The sequence below is a fragment of the Fundulus heteroclitus genome, chromosome 23 (genome assembly GCF_011125445.2).
Source record: "Fundulus heteroclitus isolate FHET01 chromosome 23, MU-UCD_Fhet_4.1, whole genome shotgun sequence".
Classification (NCBI taxonomy): domain Eukaryota; kingdom Metazoa; phylum Chordata; class Actinopteri; order Cyprinodontiformes; family Fundulidae; genus Fundulus; species Fundulus heteroclitus.
Window position 1 is genome coordinate 23,695,521 of NC_046383.1, and position 19,859 is coordinate 23,715,379.

The following is a 19,859-nucleotide window of genomic DNA, read 5'->3' on the forward strand; positions in this document are numbered from 1 at the left end:
TTTTAACACAGTCTGCAGATGACTTGGTGGTAGCTTGTTGGATATGTGTTGCCTCCCCTCTGGCCAAAGACTAGTGACGCGGTTGTACATCAGCATCATTCTCTCATCATTTACAACCATTTTCTAATATTCTGTTTACCTTCTGGTCGCACTTTCAGGATCATAACACTGCCTCGTTTCCAGCTCTGCACTGATGTGAATGCGCCAGCTCTAACAAGATGAAAAGTTTCTCTTTGAGCTGCTGCAGTTTGCAGGGAGCTCGGATAGAGACTTGAATCAATTAGTGGTCCTTTCATCAGCAAATAGGCCATACCTCAGTTCCTTTTTTCTCTTTTCTTGTTCCACCTCAACTTCTGGTGCCTTTCATTTCAGTCCTGTTCAATACTATCATCTGCTCTCTTTCTCTGAACTTCATATGGTGCTTCAGAAGGGCCAACATCTGGCTGCTCCTTAAGTCCAGGCCTGTGCGTTCGTTTCTGGGGTTACAGGGCCTGCAGACCAACCCCTCCTGTGGAGCTCAGCCTTTGGTGTACGTGGGGCTGATCAGAGTCTTCATTTCCTGACTCGTGGTGCCTTGATGTGGCCGGCACCACAGTGCATGATTAATTACAGCACTCTGTCCCCACTGCTGGTACTGCCATTATTGTTACCATGCGTTCCCTTCATCGGCCCTCAGTCTCTCTCACCTGCAGCATGAAGCCCTCAGCGGAAACAGCTGACACAGCTCTGAAAACCTTACATAAGATGTGCTGTGCTGTTACCTTAATGTATGTTCAGTCACAGATGTTTGAAAGAAGCGGCTATCCACATTGTGAATGAGATGACAACACTGTTGGGGCAATGACATGCACTGTTAACTGACTGCATGTCTGCAAAATCAGCGGTTTCTATTTTCTACTATATCAGCTCGCCGTGCTTTGTGCATTGACTCCTGATTAGTTTCACTGTGTAGGTCTATGGCATGAAGAGACCAATGGCTGCAAGGGTGGAGGAAGGGGTGGAGGAAAGGGAGGGGGGGGGGGTTAATTGGTTTTTGGCTATGTGGCCAATCAAAGGGACCTCATCAAAGATATCCAGCCCATGCGTCCCACAACCTTCCTTGCCTCTTTTCTTCCGTTTATATAAGAGCCACGCTGTGTAATCAGCATGACGGCAGCAGGAAGCAAGAGATGGATGAAGACGAGGTGGACAGAGACGCCTTTGACATCCCGGAAAGCACCAGGACAGGAACAGGGACTGGTATTTGTGTAAGCAAAGGCAGACTGAGTAGGCAAAAATCTGGAAAACGGAAGTGGAGTGCAGAAATGACAGGATTTTTGGAGGGATGTGGTGGAGCTGTGTTTACAGACGACGGTCACACAGTGTACTGTGACTCTGGGTATTGCCAGCCCTGAGTTTGTTGATGGGCTACCACAGCTTACCAACAATCAAGCACTATTTACATCAACCTGGACCATTAGTCTTTTTCTCAGGAAGCAGGGCAAATTGTGAGCTTTGGAACTATATATATATATATATATATATATATATATATTATATATATATAGATATATATATATATAATATATATATATATATATATATAACTATCAATATATCTATCAGATCTAATCTACTAGAATATCTATAAATATAATATCTATATTATATATATATATCTATATATATATATATATATATATATATATATATATATATATATAAACAAGCGAAAAGGCAAGTAAATAAATAGCACAGGCTTCAATAATACAGATAAAAGCATTGAACTCAGTAGTCCCCACCGAGACAAGTGACTTGAAATCATTTCAGACCTGCTGAGATTCTCCGTTGGTGGGAGAAACTCTCAAAGGCAGCTGCCTCAAAGCCCCACGGAGGGATCAGATCTCACCCTTTTCCTCATCTCCTTAATTAGGACAATTAAGAGATTTACAGGACAGATGGACTGAAATCCAGCTGGCTGCAGTGTGTGCCCCAAAGGACTGCTCTGATGATGATGAGAAGGGATCTTAGTGAATATTAGACAGTCTTAAATCGACTGACTGGTGGGACTCTGGTGCCCTCTGGTGGGAACAGAAGGATGACGGTCATGTGTCTTTTTTTTGACCTGCTGTGCTTTGGGAGCAGTGAAAATTAAACATCCAAGGTGTGTGTGCAACGGACATAGAGTGTGAACACACATACGTTTTATTTAAACGTTTTATTTAAAGCACTTTGTTTGTATGCACATAATTTGTCATTTAATCATATATCTGTTTGGCTGTATTATTGAAACTTCTCAATAAGCTGGCTGATAGATTGTTGCAACAAATTTTCATTAATGTGCAGAAGTTTATGAATAATTGCCAACAGCTTGCATAATGACTGCTCACACATGGAGTGTTGATGCCAGCTGGGTGGATTGATAGAACAATCATCAAATTCATTAAAACTAAGGACCATTAAAATAATTAGCAGAGGCAAAATTATATATATATATATATATATATATATATATATATATATATATATATATATATATATATATATATATATATATATATATATATATTTAAAAATTACAGGATGTATTTAATGTATTTCAGTCTGACATTGCAATTTATTGGCATTCAGAAGACAGACCAACATTATTTAAAGGTGCCTCAGAATGCTCAAGGTCCCAAAAAAGAAACTGAATTATTAAAATGGAAAAAATACAGTCATGATAGTAAAACAAAATAAAAATGACAATAAATCAGCAATAGTGCATAACAGAGAGCTCATGCAGTGATAGTATTAAAATGCTGGTCTGGATTTGAAAAAAGTAAATAATGGTGATGAGTTATTTCACAATAAAAATCTGATAGCTTTGGGGTGGGTGTATGCTTTCTGTCCTCTTTTTTCAAATAAAATCCAGTGTCACAAATTGCCTCCTAGAGGTCAAGTAATTATTAAGCAGAGTCCACCTTTATGTGATGTCATCTCAGCATAAATGCAGCTGTTCTCTGCGGGCCTCAGAGGTTTGCTGGAAAACATGAATCAGCAAACAGAGCCACAAAGACAAAGGAACACAGCAGGCAGGTCAGGGAGAATGCTGTGGAGAAGAGCAGCTTTCGGTTACAAACGCAAATATCCCATGATTTTGTTGCAAGAAAAAAAGGCCATTATTGGAAGTAAGCTGTCAGAAGTTCTTAAAGTTTGTCACATGCCATGTATTTGACACAGCAAATGTGAAAGTAACAGCTCTTGTCAGAAGAAACCAAAATTGGACGCTCTGGCTACATGCACAGTGCAGTAAGTAGAGGAAACAGCAGTGAGCATCACTTTGAAGCATGATGGTGGGAGCATCATGCTGTGAGGACACTTTCTTTTAGGAAGGACAGGGAAGGTGGATAAAGCTTATTACAGGTGCACAGTTCTGCACCACACAACACTCCGTTCTGCAGCGGTACAAATCGACGCAAGGAAATGTTAGTCAGCTGCTAATTAATAAAGCAACAAAACAACAATTACCCGGCTGATAATTGATCATTACAGAAAATATTATGCAAAATTTCCAACACAGCAGAAATTGTACAGGGATGATGCAGAAAAACGAAATTGCAGGGACCAGATCCTTGTTTATACTGTGGAAAATATGGTTTAGCATGTACTAGACTAATGTTTGTTTTGAAACTCAACAAGTATTCTAGAATAAATCTTTAATTGTCCCGCAGTAATAACATTTACTTGTATCATCAGAAAATGTAATGGTAAATGGAGGCACACAATGGCCCACTAAAGATAAGCAATTCAATTTATTTATATAGCGCCAAATCATGAAACATGTCATCTCAAGGCACTTTACAAAGTCAAGTTCAATCATATTATACAGATTGGGTCAGATTATACAGATTGGTCAAAAAATGTCCTATATAAGGAAACCAGTTGATTGCATCAAAGTCCCGACAAGCAGCATTCACTCCTGGGGAAGCGTAGAGCCACAGGAAGAGTCATCTGCATTGTACATGGCTTTGCTGCAATCCCTCTACTGAGCAAGCATGAAGCGACAGTGGAAAGAAAAACTCCCTATTAACGGGAAGGAAAAACCTCCGGCAGAACCGGGCTCAGTATGAACGGTCATCAGCCTCGACCGACTGGGGGTTACAGAAGACAGAACAGAGACACAACAAGAGAAACAAAAAAGCACAGAAGCACACATTGATCTAGTAATCTGTTCTACATTAGATGGTAGTAGCGGGTGAGCCGTCTTCTCTGGATGATGTCACAGTAACAGAACGCCAGACCAGGTGTACCTACTATGAAGAAAAAGAGAGAGAGCAAAAAGTTAAAAGCTGAAATGACGACAGTCATTTCAATGTAATACAATGCAAAACTAGAGAACAGTAGCCTGAAGAACAGTAGAAATCAGTAGAGTGAGAAAATTAGACCCTGATGTCCTCCAGCAGCCTAGGCCTATCACAGCACAACTATAGAGATAGCTCAGGGTATGAGCCACTCTATAATGAAATAAAAATACTTGCCAGACTGAATCAAAGTTACATACTTCCATGAAGGATATCAACACTTCCTAATAATGGAAACAGAAACCTTAACTATTGTACGGTGCCATGTGTTGAGATTTAAACACCCGGTTTAGTATTCTAACAGAAGTGTAGCCTCAGAAATGTAGGAATAATTTTTGAACAGCTTTCTCTTTGGAGTATCATTAAAAACAGAAGGAAAAAAACCTGCTTTTTTCATTTGAGGAACATCTCCAAACTTAGATCCATGGTATCTCAGAGTGAACTTGAGATGATAACGCATAATTGGATTATTGTAACGGTAAATTCACTTGTGAGATTATTCACTCCCTTAAACAGACGAACCTAGATAACCCCTGTTTTGAAATTGCTGCTGTACATTCTGTTGTGTTACCTTGTTGTAAAGCCCATTAGGACATCTTGTCATCTTGTGATATCCTAACATGTTTTACTTACTTATTTTAGTGAGTGTTATCTTGTCTACAACTTTGCTAAACAAGGGAATTATGTTTCCATTATATTTTTCTCTAAATGAGGGCTGATATTTCCCTATATTTATTGATTTTGCCCAAAGACGGTTTAAAGTTGAGTATTGTGACAGTTCTATAATGATATTGACTGTAAATAACCACAAGCTTTTCCTTTTTCTTTTATTGTCACAAATAACAAGTAACAGGAGTGTTTCAAGTGTATGAATACATTTCACAAAATCCCCGGCTGGAGTTGTTTTGGGATGGAATTGCTCCCACCCTGACTGATCTTTAGTTTGACCTGCTGGTTCCTGCAGCAGAGAAGAGACTGACTGTTTATAAAACCCCAGAGAACCCAATCATCTAAGTAGTAACACTTTTCCCTTAAGTAGTTATTTAAGACTATGGGTGCAGCCGTGATTTTGACTTTTCTTCCACAGAAAAAAAACAAAACATTAACTTTGTTTTACCCCATATGGAACATAGTTCCTACTCATTTTCCTGTAAGGAAATGTCGGTGACATAGGAGAGAGATATATCAGTCTTCTGAAAAAACTTTAATATCTGAATAAGCTCAACCATTAAAACCTTTTTAATAGTAATGAGTAAATACGTGATAAATGCAATAAACATGGGAAATGAAATAAAACATATAGGGAATAGTAAAAATGATTCTAACAGGTCCTCATTTAGTTTGTATTTGTTTTAATAAACAAAAATACCTGGAAAGACATAGAGAGTATTCTCAGTTTTCTGATCGTTGAACCAGCCGGGTATTTCCACTCGACAGATATATTTACCCGAGTCACTCTCCTGAACCTGGCTGATTCTGAGCGAGGCGTCTCCTGTAGCAAGATTACCTGCAAGAGAGTAACGCCATGACAGCCTGCTGAGTACATTGGTCCCGTCTGACTGTATCACCTGATTGTTACAGCTGAATGCGGGTGTAGATTCTCTGGCCCAGCAGAATGGCAGCCGGCCGTATTGCCACGCATCATAGGTGCATGGTAGAGAAATGTCTGTTCCCACTTTCGCTGTTACGTATAGAGACGCACAACCTGAAATGATGATTGATCAGATGAAGCCCTTTAATCAGTCCTCATCAAATAAAAATGTCCATCTGATAAACGGCTGTCTTACCCCTGAGCAGACAAAGGTGGAGAAAGCAATACAAAGCCGAATATCTGCTTCCCAAATGGTTCATCTTATTCTTCTGATGTGGATCAGCGATTAGATTATCTGCTCACCACCTCAACAAACCCCAGCCTTTAAATATCTCTGAGTTCCCTCAAAAAGGCTCAAAGGCACAACCTTTGGCAGCGTATGCAGCAAAAATGCAGTTCCTTTTCCATGTTTTAGGTTCCTTCTTCGGAAATCGGGTTCCTTTAACTGAAAAAGGTCAGGTCCACATCAACAGCGATGTTATTTTCCCCAGAACAATGAACAGTATTTGTGATTTGTTTACTTTGTGTCATCTGATTGTCACCAGTGTCAGGCGTGGGGTGAGGTTCAACCTGGGCAAGCTGAAACCACCCAGCATGGATTTACCTTTTTATACAAAAATAAAAACATAAAAGGAAAAGAATAACTTGTCATACACTAACAGCATGCAGGCTTTCTAAAAAGTATTTTGTTTTTATTACTGCCTCTTGAATGCACACATGCACAGCCTGAGGATAAATATCTTTTTCATTGAAAGAAATAGAAACAGGAAGAACGTTCAATTGATTGATATTCTATGTGATGTCATGACAGTCACCAAAATAGAGACAAAATAACAATAAACAGTATGATTTGTGCAATATTTTTTTCAAATCTAATTTCTAATTGCCCGACTCAGATGGATGGGTTAATTGACATTGATAATGCAATCATTTAAACAGTGTTGTTTTTGCTTTCTTGACATGTCTAACCTGTGTTGGACTACAATTCAAACACAATAAATGTCCCAAACGATCGTCTTTCTAGAGTTTTGCCAGTCAGATAAAATCCCAGCAAAAAACCCAGATACAAGCCAACATGGACTTTAGTGTAAATAACTAATTAAATATAGTCCTGGGATGATTTATTAAACAAAAAATGCATGATTTGTGAAAACATTTATTGAGATTGGAGATATTTTAATGTCTGAAAATGAATGGAATTAGCCCCGTCCTGACTGGCCATTAGCTGGATTAAAAACACATTAATAATAAACTATATAGTAACAGAGAACCAACTGCTGCTGTGCTATTTTAGTCTGATTAGTCAGTTCAAGAGTCTACTGGGTGCCAAGCAGACTAACTCACTGCTCATCATCATATTATTTTCTCAATGCTTGTGTTTATTTCCGAAGGATTAGCACAGAAGAAACAGCTGATCATCAGATCACTGCAGTGCTGCATCAAATGAAAGGTGATTTACAGTTTATATTTAAGTATTTTCTTTTTCTTTTTTGTTTAGCACCGTCTATGACCAACAGTAACAGACAAACATACAGGATTAATTTACCACAAACATCCTTACAGGGAAAGAGAGAAAAAACAAACTAAGAAATGTCTTTATAAGACTTTGCTGACTTCACAGATATTATGCCCCAGTGTCTTCTTATTTTCACAGAACATGTCACAGAAAATGGGGTATTTAAAAAAAGAAAAAGAAAAGTATTTTCAGTTCACTTCTCACAATTTAATCAGGCTGGGATCTACCGTATATTTCGTCATGTCGCCTATTACATGATTTACTTCCAGTAGGGGGCAGCATTTCCATAAACATGAAGTAAATTCAAGCCTAATGTCGTTCACATTAGTTTTAAAATGTGTAGGCCCTATTTTGCATCTGCATGTATACATTAGGTTGCATTATTATATATTTAAGAGTCCGCCTGAACAGAACCTCCCCAATGCTGTAAAAAAAACTTTTTTCTTACTCATTTATAAAAAAATTTGATATGCTACTATCCTCTATTTAATGAAAGATTAGCCACATTTCAAAAACTACCTTTCACAGCTAATTAAAACCAGAATTGTCATCCGTGAGGAAAAATAAGAAATAAGTTGCTTCTTTGTCAACATTACTCACACTGAAGAGGGTTCTGGTTACTTACTGCACTAGATGATACAATATTAATCTTATCATAAGAAACCTGATCAAATATAAAATATTACCAGTTTAAATTTCTGTCAATAATATTGTTTAACGACATAAAGTACAACTCTGCATTGATGCGTCTTTTCTACATTTCAATACTTCAATTTAAAGCAATCCATACTTCAGCAAATTACAACCAGGAAGAATAGCATCTAATTTTCAAAGAAACATGTTTTGTGACACATGTACGTTTGCCTGATAACTGGTGGTAAAATTGATGCAGGAGAAGAAACATGAAAGCAAGCAACCTGCTGCACTGCTGAATTTCAGACATCAGTCATCCTGTCTTCCAATGATAGTTTAATGTGTGAATATATTCTAAATAACTCCTGTAAACTGCAAATACTTTGTCTTAAAAGTTTGTAAAACACTGTTGGTGATATTTTATAAAACAAACTCATAGTAAAGTTGGATGCCAAAAGCATTAAGCTATAATTGAGCTCAATGCAGCAGCTAGACTGGAGACACTGTAGAACAAAACAGATACAAGCAAACAAACTTTTCATCTGCAGACATTTTCTTTAATGAGTCGCTGATGTCACTCAATAAGCTGTTGGTTTGTTGTAATTCATCACAACTATGCACCAACGTGTTCCTGTGACTGCCTGACAGCACCGTTGCCGTGGTTATTTGGACATGTGGCCTGCTGGGTATTTATTCTGATTTGCACATGTATTTAGGGGCGGGGACAGCGCGGCCCAAGATACGTGTGAACTGTCGCATTATTTCCACACATCTGACAACGTATGGTTTTGTGCATCTAACTTTTTTTTGGCGCACCACAAGTTTCAGGATTTCTCCCTAGTGCCAACTTTTATTATGAAAGCTGCACACTCTTTCGTGCATGAGGCCCCTGGACATATAGCGGACAGTCTGGCCTTATCAGGTGTTTCAAAGTAAAGAGTAGATACGCAGAATGCATGTGAAAAAGAAAAGATATTATTTTATTTTATTTCTGATGTAGGATGTCAGGATTTAAGAAAGCAAAAATGTTTCATTTTGATTTTGTCAGTGTATCACAAATACATATTTGTACAGAAAACATGAAATATTGGTGCAATGTGATGCATTTCTAACCTCCTCCAGAACATCTGAACCTCAGGAAAGCACTTCTAACATCCAAATCCTATCCTGTGGTTAGTTTGACTCAAATACATGTGAATATGACAAATTAGCACATTTAGTACATTAACAGAACAAAATAAAAATAAAACATTGTTGCATATTAAATAGAATTGGCAATATGAGTTAAGAGTTTCAGAAAGTTGAATGTGGAGTGAGTTTCACAGCTCCTGTAATGGCTTAGATCCTTTGTCATAAACTGAGCAACCTGTAAACAATAGAGAGGAATAGTTCAGTAGAATACATATGAATGTATCTTCAAGGGATCAGATTCAGTGGAGTCATTGTCAGCAGTCAGTGTCTTGCCTAAAAGTAGATAAATAAACCTAAAACAATAAATAAACCTAAGTGGTTAGAAACCAATGAAACACACCCAGCTAAAGGTCACCTTACTTTGCATCAGCCAGCTCGTAGCAGCTGGGAGCATGTTGCTCCCTTCTGCATGGTGTAAAAACAAAAGTCTCTTCAAAAACTGACATTATGCTGTAGTGAAGTTGAAAATGCTGCTAGATTTAACACATTTCCTTTGCACAAGCACCCACACAAATAATCCAAATAGCAAAATGGTTTAAGTCTACAAAAAACAAAAAATTTTTTGTCAACATTGCTTTCCATCACACAGATATAAACATTTGCAGTTTGAGTTGTTTTGAATTAATACAATCAGCTAGCCTGTTTAAATCGCCTTTTTGCCTTCCAACGATCTGAGGATTCAACTATCCAGTTGAAACCTCTCTGTTTCTCTAAACTGAGGGTAGTTATCTTCCACAGTTAGCGCCCTCTTTGCTGACAACTCAACAGAATTTGAGTATCTTAACTTTCATCCATTCATGATCTTATCCCTATTAGGGTCGCGAGGTGTGCTGGTGCCTATCTCTAGCTGTCAATGGGCGAGAGGCGGGGTACACACTGGACAGGTCGGCAGTCTATCGCAGGGCAACACAGAGTCAAACAGGACAAACAACCATTCTCACACACACTCACACCTAAGGAGAATTTAGAGAGGCCAATTAATCTAACAGTCAGGTTTTTGGACTGTGGGAGGAAGCCGGAGTATCCGGAGAGAACCCACGCATGCACAGGGAGAACATGCAAACCCCATGCAGAAAGATTCAGGGCAAGCATAGGACTTGAACCCAGGACCTTCTTGCCGCATGGCAACAGCGCTACCCAGTGGGAAGTTGGTTTGGTTTATGTAAAATGCAATAAGGAGACAAAACTCACGTCGAAGTTGCCAACCGGTCACAATGGCACCAATCAATACCACCAGCACAACCAGCACAATGATGCCAGTTGTATAAACACCACCTCTGTTCTCGGCAAACATCTGTCAGAGAAGACGTGTTGGTAAATTTACTTCACTATAGCAGTTTTCTGAGAAAATACCTCAGCAACAAGACCGAAAAATTAAATCAACAATCTGATATCCCATATGATCATCTATAATATACAGAGATGGAAAAGGTACTAAAGTTCTCTATTCAAGTAAAAGCACTGTTATTATGATGAAATGTGTGGACACCTGAACAAAACGTTCCAGACCAAAGATGACAGGTGTCAGCACTTCAAACTAACAACTGCATGTTACAAACAACATTGCAGTTTGAGATTTTTTTTTTCTGGTTGAAGTTTACATGGATACCAGTGGCTCTTCACTTATGTAGCCTACATACACAACAACTCATAGATAATTGGTTATGCCCATCAGTCCCTGCAGTAATCTTAGGTGTTACTGTCATTCAATCATCACTTACCTGACAAGAGTGGTGGTCATACCAAATTATATTTTTATACACAATAGAAACGTAGGGGCTAGTTTTTGGTTTAATGGTATACCAAGGTTTTAAAAAGTTATAGCTTCAAAATAGCCAAAACTAGAAAAAGCTGTTCCTGCGAAACAGCAGTGAGAATGTTTTCCTGCAGAATGATTAAGGAAAAGATGCATAAGATCTTTGAAGAAGAGAAAAAAACTAGCTGAAATAAAATAAAATAACCAATTTTAACATGAAAAACAGCTGAAGGATTAGAAAAATGTTATTAAATAAACTGAACTAGTTGAAGATAGTTGAAGGATATTTGAAAGTTAGTATTAGTTGTAGTGCTATCGGTAGTAGTAGTTGTAGTATCAGTAGTAGTAACAGTATCATTAGTAGTGGTAATAGTAGTAGTATCAGTAGTAATAGTATCAGTAGTAGTATTAGTAGTAATAGTATCAGTAGTAGTAGTAGCAATAGTATCAGTTGTAGTAGTAGTAGCAGTATTAGTTGTAGCAGTAGTAGTATTAGTATCAGTAATAGTAGTATCAGTAGTACTATCAGTAGTAATGAAAAACAGCTGAAAGATTAGAAGAATGTTATGAAAAAACTGAACTAGTTCAAGAGAGTTGAAGGATATTTGAAAGTTAGTATCAGTAGTAGTAGTAGTAGTAGTAGCAGCAGCAATAGTATCATTAGTAGTAGTATTAGTAGTAGTATCAGTATCAGTAGTAGTAGTAGTAGTAGTAATATCAGTTGTATCAGAAGAATTTGAAGGAATTTGAAAAATTTGAAGAACTTGAAGTATTTGAACAATTTGAACTATTAGGAGAATTTGAAGGAATATGAAAAAATTGAAGAATTTGAAGGAATTTGCATTCATTTCAATGGGAGCAAAAAACGCACAAAAAGTACAAATATTTTAAAAAGTATAAAAGTTATCATAACCAGGTGGGTGGTGCTGTTTAGGCCAGGTGGGTCATGTCTGGGCATCCTGCCAGGTCCTGTTGGAGTCCAAGGCCCAATAGGAAAACTATGTGAAATCCAATAAGTGACAGAAAAATGACAGGTGCCTAATATTCACTGGAAAATTAAAACATATTAAAAGGATGTGACTCGGCGAATTTCAGATTCCTACGTTCATTACAGCCCCTGCAGTGGGCGTCAAAAGGTGCCATGCTATACCAATAGAGCATGACCTGTAGTAACCTCTGCCCAGCAGAGTTCCATTATCACGGAAACTCACTCACACCTGCTGGTGTCCATCTACTGCAGGCACACTTTGGGTCAGAAGAGCTCTAATTGGAAAAAAATGGCATCACTTTGCCTTGAACAACTCTGGATATTTTGTCAACCATTAGGGCTAGAGACATAATTTTTTCTGCGTTTATTTTGTAACGGATAGGGTAACAAGACAAGCTATTGGTTTTTCTTGAAATGTTTTAATAAAGGCGCAAAAAATCATGATATAAAGGGGATTTTTATGGAAATGCAAAAATCCTGTAAAAAGGGTCCTGAACAAATCGCTCTAGCTGAAAAAGTATAAGAGATTCTTATCAGTAAAGTATAAATAATTCTTTCACCGTGAGAATCCGCAGGCTTTGGAGGACAACTGTGCTTATTTTTTTATGTTTGTAGAGAAATCGGTGAAGGCATGGCAACGATGTAAAAAAGTGCATCATGTGGAAGGATGCAGGTCCAAAGCGTTTTCAGGATTTTGCACATTCGCTACGCCCGAACAAATTGTTCCTGCGGCAAAACCATATCAGTTATCAAGAAAATTCCTTTTCGTGAGTGCCAGAAGAGTCTGACCATGGTTGTAGCAACGATGTAGAACAGTGCCTCATTTGGGGGGATGGAAGTCTGATACTGTTTCAGCATTTTTCCAAAACACTACTTCCGAACAAATTGTTCCTGCGGCAAAACCGTAACAGTTATTGACAAAATTCCTTTTTCGTGAGAGCCAGAAGGGTCTGGACATGAATGTGTGAAAGTGTCATGCCTGTACATCAAACGGTTTAGGAGTAGCCACGATGCAAAAACATGTGTTGCTTGGGAATGTCAGGTGTGATTTTTCACCCAACCTCAATAGAAAATCAATGGAGGGTGTTTGGAGTTTTTGTCACTCTGGGGTGATTTGTGAGAAATCTATACATCCCACACCAATGATGGTTACATTTTCTGAATCCAGACAAAACTTCCTACGTTTTGATGTATAATTTATGTGCATAGAGTGAAAATTGAGCGAGTGAGAAGAAGTTGTTCAGAGAAGGAAAATTTATTGGAAACGCCAGAGTGGCCACTCTAAGTGAACTCCCTAGTAACCATAGCAACGCATTCATTTTTCTGAATTCTAAGAAAATGCTAAATAATTTTGAGGAGGTACTATATGAAAATGGTAAAATATATGAAAAGGCTGAAATATACCATAATAACCAAAAGATATCACTACATTTTAAAAGTTGAATGGCATTTCTGGCTGACAGTAGGCTGAAGCAGTAAGCTGTGAAAAAGCTGAAATATTTGAAGAATTTGAAGGATTCTCCATTAAATTTCAATATAAGCAAAAAACTCACAAAAAGTTAAATATTTTAAATATTATAAAAGTTATAATTACCAAAAGACATAGCAGTAATGTAGTGAACGAGCTGAATGTTTTGATACGAAAATTATTTAAATCAGTTGAAGTATGCAGGAGTAGTTAAATGCTGAAAAACGTACGGAATAATAACCAAGACCTGAAGGAACACAATAAGTGAGAATGCTGTATAGCATGAGTTACAAATATAATCTAAAATGTGACTGATTACAAAACCTACATTACCATACTTTTCAGACCATAAGGTGCACTTAAAACCCTTAAATTTTCTCAAAGATTGATGATGCTCCTTATAATCCAGTGTGCTTTGTATACAATTAAGGTTGTGCTTACTGACTGATTTTATGTGGTACAATACGCTCAAAAATCTGTTAAAATGTGTAAGTACGATTTTGGTTAGCAACAAAGCCGCTCCACTAAATGGACATTACGGTACACTGTGCCACAACCCAATCAGACCCCTGAGCTGCCTACAAGACTGCCTGACTGTAATGTCGAAACTAGAAGTGCATTCATGTAAGGCAGCCCACGCCCGGAGTACATGCTAGCAACAAAAAACCTATTAAGTTAATTCAGTATAAAAGTTACGTTTATTTTGGCCTTATGTTGGAAGCAGGGCAGTGTATATATAATCAGTATTATATAGGATATAATACTGATAATTGAATACATTACCCATAAATTACTGGTAATTTGTCTTCCTTTAATTACTTACCCATGACAAAAGTACTTCTCTCTGCAGAATTAGGCAACTGTGTACTTTACAGTGTCTGGTGTAAATTTACATTTTTAAAAACACGCCCATAGGCCGCTCCACTTACGTTACGCGGCCAGTGTATTTCCTCCTTAAGGTGACCACATTTGATTTCGCTACTGAAAACTGGGGACGTCTCTGATATTGGTAAGCACAGAATCTCTACCTGGGGTTGATTTGTTTTGTCTGAACTGCAAAGCCCAGGGGGACGCAGGGAAGGTGTGTTCGGCAAAGCTCTACTACGTCAGGAAAGCGGCAGGACCTGGTACCTCTTCTTGTGCTAAACGTTTTTACTCCATCTTGATACACTGAAATCGGGGTCATTTCCGGGGACAGCTTTTGCCGGGGACAGGTCATCTAAAATGGGGTCTGTCCCCGGAAATCGGGGGTATCTGGCGACCCTACCGGAGGTGCGGAGTGATATTACACACAGAAAATGTAATGCGCCTTATAATCCAGTACGTCTTATATGTGGACAAAGACACACGTAGACTTGTAAATTCACGTTGCGCCTTACAGTCCAAAAAGTACGGCAATAGATAAAATTAATATAAACAAAATTATTACTCAGACAGCAGCAGGAGTAAAAAATCAGAATTTGCTCTCTTCTTGGGTACAAGCCCAACAGTTTGTAGTACTGACCGGTCTTTATTTGATACTTACAGAAACCTCAGTAATAGTTGACATGGTGGAACTGCTGTTTTGCTGACCTGTCAGGCACACCCACCAGAATATTTAATTAAAGGAAAGTTATCAAACATACTTTTTACAAAACATACTAGACAAGCAGAAACAACACATTTATTAAAAAGTAAGGAAATTATTACTTGAGGAACTGTAATTGTGTTTTGATAAAAACTGCAAGTCTTTAGCTGGAATTCAAATACAGATTCCATTCTGCTGCTACTAAACAATATCAGCTATTCCAGCAATATCTATGTTCAAAATATCTGTATAAAGTTATGTTCTGCCCTAAAACACATGCAGATGAGGAAGATAAGAAAACAACACCTGTTTCTTCGATGGTGATGTTGAGAACGTTGCTGGGTTTACTGGTGCCCACACTGTTTGTAGCGAACATGCGGATGTTGTATGTCGAAGGATACATCTCTATTATTGTGGCCTCTGTCTCATTGGAGCTGAACTCTATGACAGTCTTTGTGTAATCCCATGAAGCTGTGACATAGTTAAAAAAATTATACAATGTAATTAAAAGCAAAACTTATCAACAGTGTTATAAAGGAAATGTACGTATCATTGTTCCAATGGGCTCTTCTCTCACCATTTGCTGCTTTATACTCCAGGTAAAAACCAGTAATGGGGCTGTCACCTTCAAAGCCAGGAGTCCAGGAAAGTGAAATCGTGTTGTCTGTCACCTCCTTTAACACAATTACAGGTGGATCTGGAGGCACTAGGAGGAGCACAGCCAGGATATTCATTAACAAAGTTTGTTTTTACACCACCCTAATGTATGTGTGTTTCTAAATACTAAATAAATTATAAAATAAATAAATTAAATAATATCACAAAAAAAGCCTTAACCAGTAAATACTGACTTTTTTTTAAAAAGTATACGCAACAAGCACCTCTATAAATGTAAAAAAAAAATATATATATATATATATATATATATAATATATATATGTATATATATAGATAGATAGATAGATAGATAGATAGATAGATAGATAGATAGATAGATAGATAGATAGATAGATAGATGCAATCAAGGATCAATTATTTGTTTGTTCATTTATTTTACAGCTTCATACATTTTAGAAAAATCTTAGTACTTACGAGTAGTAAGACTTGTATACTGCATCAGCTTTGTGGATGCAGCAGCAGTAGACAACAGAGTAGTGGCCGCTGTTGTTTCTTTAACTTGAAATAAAAAGAAAAGCAGATAAGTGTGGCATCAAACCGATCTGTAAGTTAATGTCTTATACGTTTTCTACCTTCATCCAGAGTGGTGCAGAAAAGCGCGGTTGAAACTGGTCCTAGTCCTGCATTTGTTTTAGCCTGAACGTGAACATTGTACTGGGTTGAAGGCTTCAGGTTGGTCAGAACGGCGCTCTCCTCTTCACTTGTGGCGATCACGCTAAGTTGCTGCCAGTTTTGAAATTGCCGGGTTTCAGGGTCATACTCTCTGTAGCTGACTATATAACTGCGCAGAACGCCGTTTCTGAGTTCAACACTCGGAGGCTAATAAGAAGAAAACAAGTACAGTTACCAGCCAGTTGATAAGGTGAAGATCTTAGCCAGTGTTGTGAAATAGCAAGTTAAGAACTCAGCTGTACAGCTTTTTTTTTTCTTCATTTACATCTGAGCTCATTCCTGAGATTATTGCCTGGCAATCTTTTTAGAGTGAATATTTTTTATTCAATCATTTTATGGTAAGAGCCTTGTTGGACAGCGTTCCACCTCTTTATGAGTCTCTACATTTCTTCTCCGTGGTGAGAGCTTGGTGACCGCTGTGCACATACATTGTCATGAAAAACATTTTCACCTTACAAATTTATTTCAAACACATAAATGTTTTGGGTCAACTTGAAAATGTTAATGATAGACAAAGATAACCATAGTGAAAAAAAACTTTAAATTATTAAGGAATAAAAATCTAAACTATCCTGACATAATATAAAAAAGGAAATCCTGTGTAAACATGGTTGGTCCACCCTTGGCAGATACATGATGCACAGTCCAGCTGTGCCTGGAATATGCACTTGTAGACTGATAAATCTGCTGAGGAAGCACCTGAAAAAATAAGCAGCTAGAAAGTCCTGCCGCATTAAAAGAAAGTTAATGCAAGCAGAGAGAATATGAGTGGAATAAAAAAATACAAGTATTTATATATAGTATATGTATTTTTAAAGACTTTTTTGTTTGCCACAAAAGTATTGATGAATAAATGAAAAATAGTTAATTTTGGGGCTTTGAATTTACCTCAAAATGTTCAGGTGGTGAATCAGGATCATGAATCAATTCACTTTTAATGCTTCACTTTTAACTTCATTTGATAAAGCCTGAAATATTTCCATGGCTCACAATGTCTACACAGGCTTTAAACTCATGTGGAAATACATTTTGCGACTTTACCTTCCAAGTAACTTTAATGCTGTCAGAACTGAGGGCCTGGAGCTTCACATTGATTGGGGGGCCCTCCGGTGCTGCAGAAAAGTCATATTTTAAGTATCACTTTTTTCAAAATTAGCCAAAACAATCTTTAAGTTAATGTATTATACTAACAAATACATGCCATTCTTTTCAAAACAATAATGTTGAAACCATGAATAATTTCCCCCTCCCTTTACATACAATCTCAATATTCTACATTAAAGAATGTGGATGAAATGTGACAAAATGTGAGACTAAAACCTTCGCTAGATGCTGCATATCAGTGTCTACCTGCTCATTTCTACCTGCTTCATGTGTCGTAACGGTCAGGACATTGCTCGCGGCACTCGTCCCCACACTGTTGACAGCAAACAAGCGCAGTTCGTAGGTCGCCGCAGGACGCAAATCAACCAAAGTCGCCACAGTCTGTACAACCTGACTTCTTACAGCTGTATTCCATGAAGCTGTAAATGTAAAGACGTAAATGTTGTGATCCAAACTACATTTAAAAAAAAATCCATAATGTATGATGAATTGTTTAGGATGACTGGCCTTATCTCGTTATGCTCACCGTCTCTGCTTTTAATATCAATCAGGTAGGCTGTAATGACTCTGCCACCATTAAATGGAGGACTCCAGCTAACTGTGACAGCTCTTTGCTTCAGCTCTCTTAGATATACCTGTGGCTGAGAGGGCTCTCCTTAAGTATCGAATTAAAAAGACAACATTAGGCACAAACATGAAACATGCAGTAATTTCTTATTTTTAAATTTTCAGGTCTTCATTTAGTTTGTATTTGTTTTAATGAACAAAAATACCTGGAAAGACATAGAGAGTATTCTCGGTTTTCTGATCGTTGAACCAGCCGGGTATTTCCACTCGACAGATATATTTACCCGAGTCACTCTCCTGAACCTGGCTGATTCTGAGCGAGGCGTCTCCTGTAGCAAGATTACCTGCAAGAGAGTAACGCCATGACAGCCTGCTGAGTACATTGGTCCCGTCTGACTGTATCACCTGATTGTTACAGCCGAAGGCGGATGTAGATTCTCTGGCCCAGCAGAATGGCAGCCGGCCATATTTCCACGCAGCATAGGTGCATGGTAGAGAAACGGCTGTTCCCACTTTCGCTGTTACGTATAGGGATGCACAACCTGAAATGATGATTGATCAGATGAAGCCCTTTAATCAGTCCTCATCAAATAAAAATGTCCATCTGATAAACGGCTGTCTTACCCCTGAGCAGACAAAGGTGGAGAAAGCAATACAAAGCAGAATATCTGCTTCCCAAATGATTCATCTTATTCTTCTGATGTGGATCAGCGATTAGATTATCTGCTCACCACCTCAACAAACCCCAGCCTTTAAATATTTCTGAGTTCCCTCAAAAAGGCTCAAAGGCACAACCTTTGGCAGCGGATGCAGCAAAAATACAGTTCCTTTTCCATGTTTTAGGTTCCTTCTTCGGAAATCGGGTTCCTTTAACTGAAAAAGGTCAGGTCCACATCAACGGCGATGTTATTTTCCCCAGAACAATGAACAGTATTTGTGATTTGTTTACTTTGTGTTATCTGATTGTTACCAGTGTCAGGCGTGGGGTTAGGGTTCAACCTGGGCAAGCTGAAACCACCCAGCACGGATTTACATTTTTATACAAAAATAAAAACATAAAAGAAAAAGAATAACTTGTCATACACTAACAGCATGCAGGCTTTCTAAAAAGTATTTTGATTTTATTATTGCCTCTTGAATGCACACATACACAACCTAAGGAAAAAATATATATTTCATAGAAAAAAATAGAAACAGGAAGAAAAATAGAAAAAGGGTACTTTCAATTGATTAATATTGTGATGTCCTGATGGTCTCCAAAACAGAGTCAAAATAACAATAAACAGTATGATTTGTGCAATTTTTTTTTTCAAATGTAGTTTTTAAATGCTGCGATAAACTGGCGACCTGTCCAGGGTGTACCCCGCCTCTCACACATTGGCAACTGGAGGTAGGCACCAGCACCTCTCGCACCACCACAAGGTATAGACGTGTTAAAAAATGGATGGATGGATGGTTTTTAAATGCCCGACTCAGATGGATGGGTGTTTCAACATTGATAATGCAATAATTTAAACAGTGTTGTTTTTGCTTTCTTGACATGTCTAACCTGTGTTTGACTACAACTCAAACACAATAAATTTGTCAGTCAGATAAAATCCCAGCAAAAAAACCCAGACACAAGCCAACATGGACTTTAATGTAAATAACTAATTCAAAATAATCCCGGGAAGATTTAATAAACAAAAGATATATGATTTGTGAAAACATTTATTGAGATTGGAGATATTTTAATGTCTGAAAATGAATGGAATTAGCCCCGTCTTGACTGGCCATTAGCTGGATTAAAAACACATTAATAATAAA

At 37.8% G+C, this 19,859-nt stretch overlaps 1 protein-coding gene across 1 annotated transcript; it reads right to left on the reverse strand.

The window, feature by feature from the left end:
• Positions 1 to 9,080: 9,080 nt before the first annotated feature.
• Positions 9,081 to 18,760, reverse strand: LOC110368646 (Down syndrome cell adhesion molecule-like protein 1). The gene is made up of 12 exons (XM_036127440.1): positions 18,678 to 18,760; positions 18,260 to 18,595; positions 18,013 to 18,141; positions 17,747 to 17,905; positions 17,424 to 17,494; positions 16,283 to 16,529; positions 16,125 to 16,208; positions 15,610 to 15,738; positions 15,339 to 15,503; positions 14,991 to 15,037; positions 10,445 to 10,547; positions 9,081 to 9,428 (listed from the first exon to the last, which is right to left on the reverse strand). The coding sequence occupies exons 1-12, from the start codon at positions 18,739 to 18,741 to the stop codon at positions 9,382 to 9,384; spliced, it is 1,581 nt and encodes a 526-aa protein (XP_035983333.1). The 5' UTR covers positions 18,742 to 18,760; the 3' UTR covers positions 9,081 to 9,381.
• Positions 18,761 to 19,859: the final 1,099 nt, after the last annotated feature.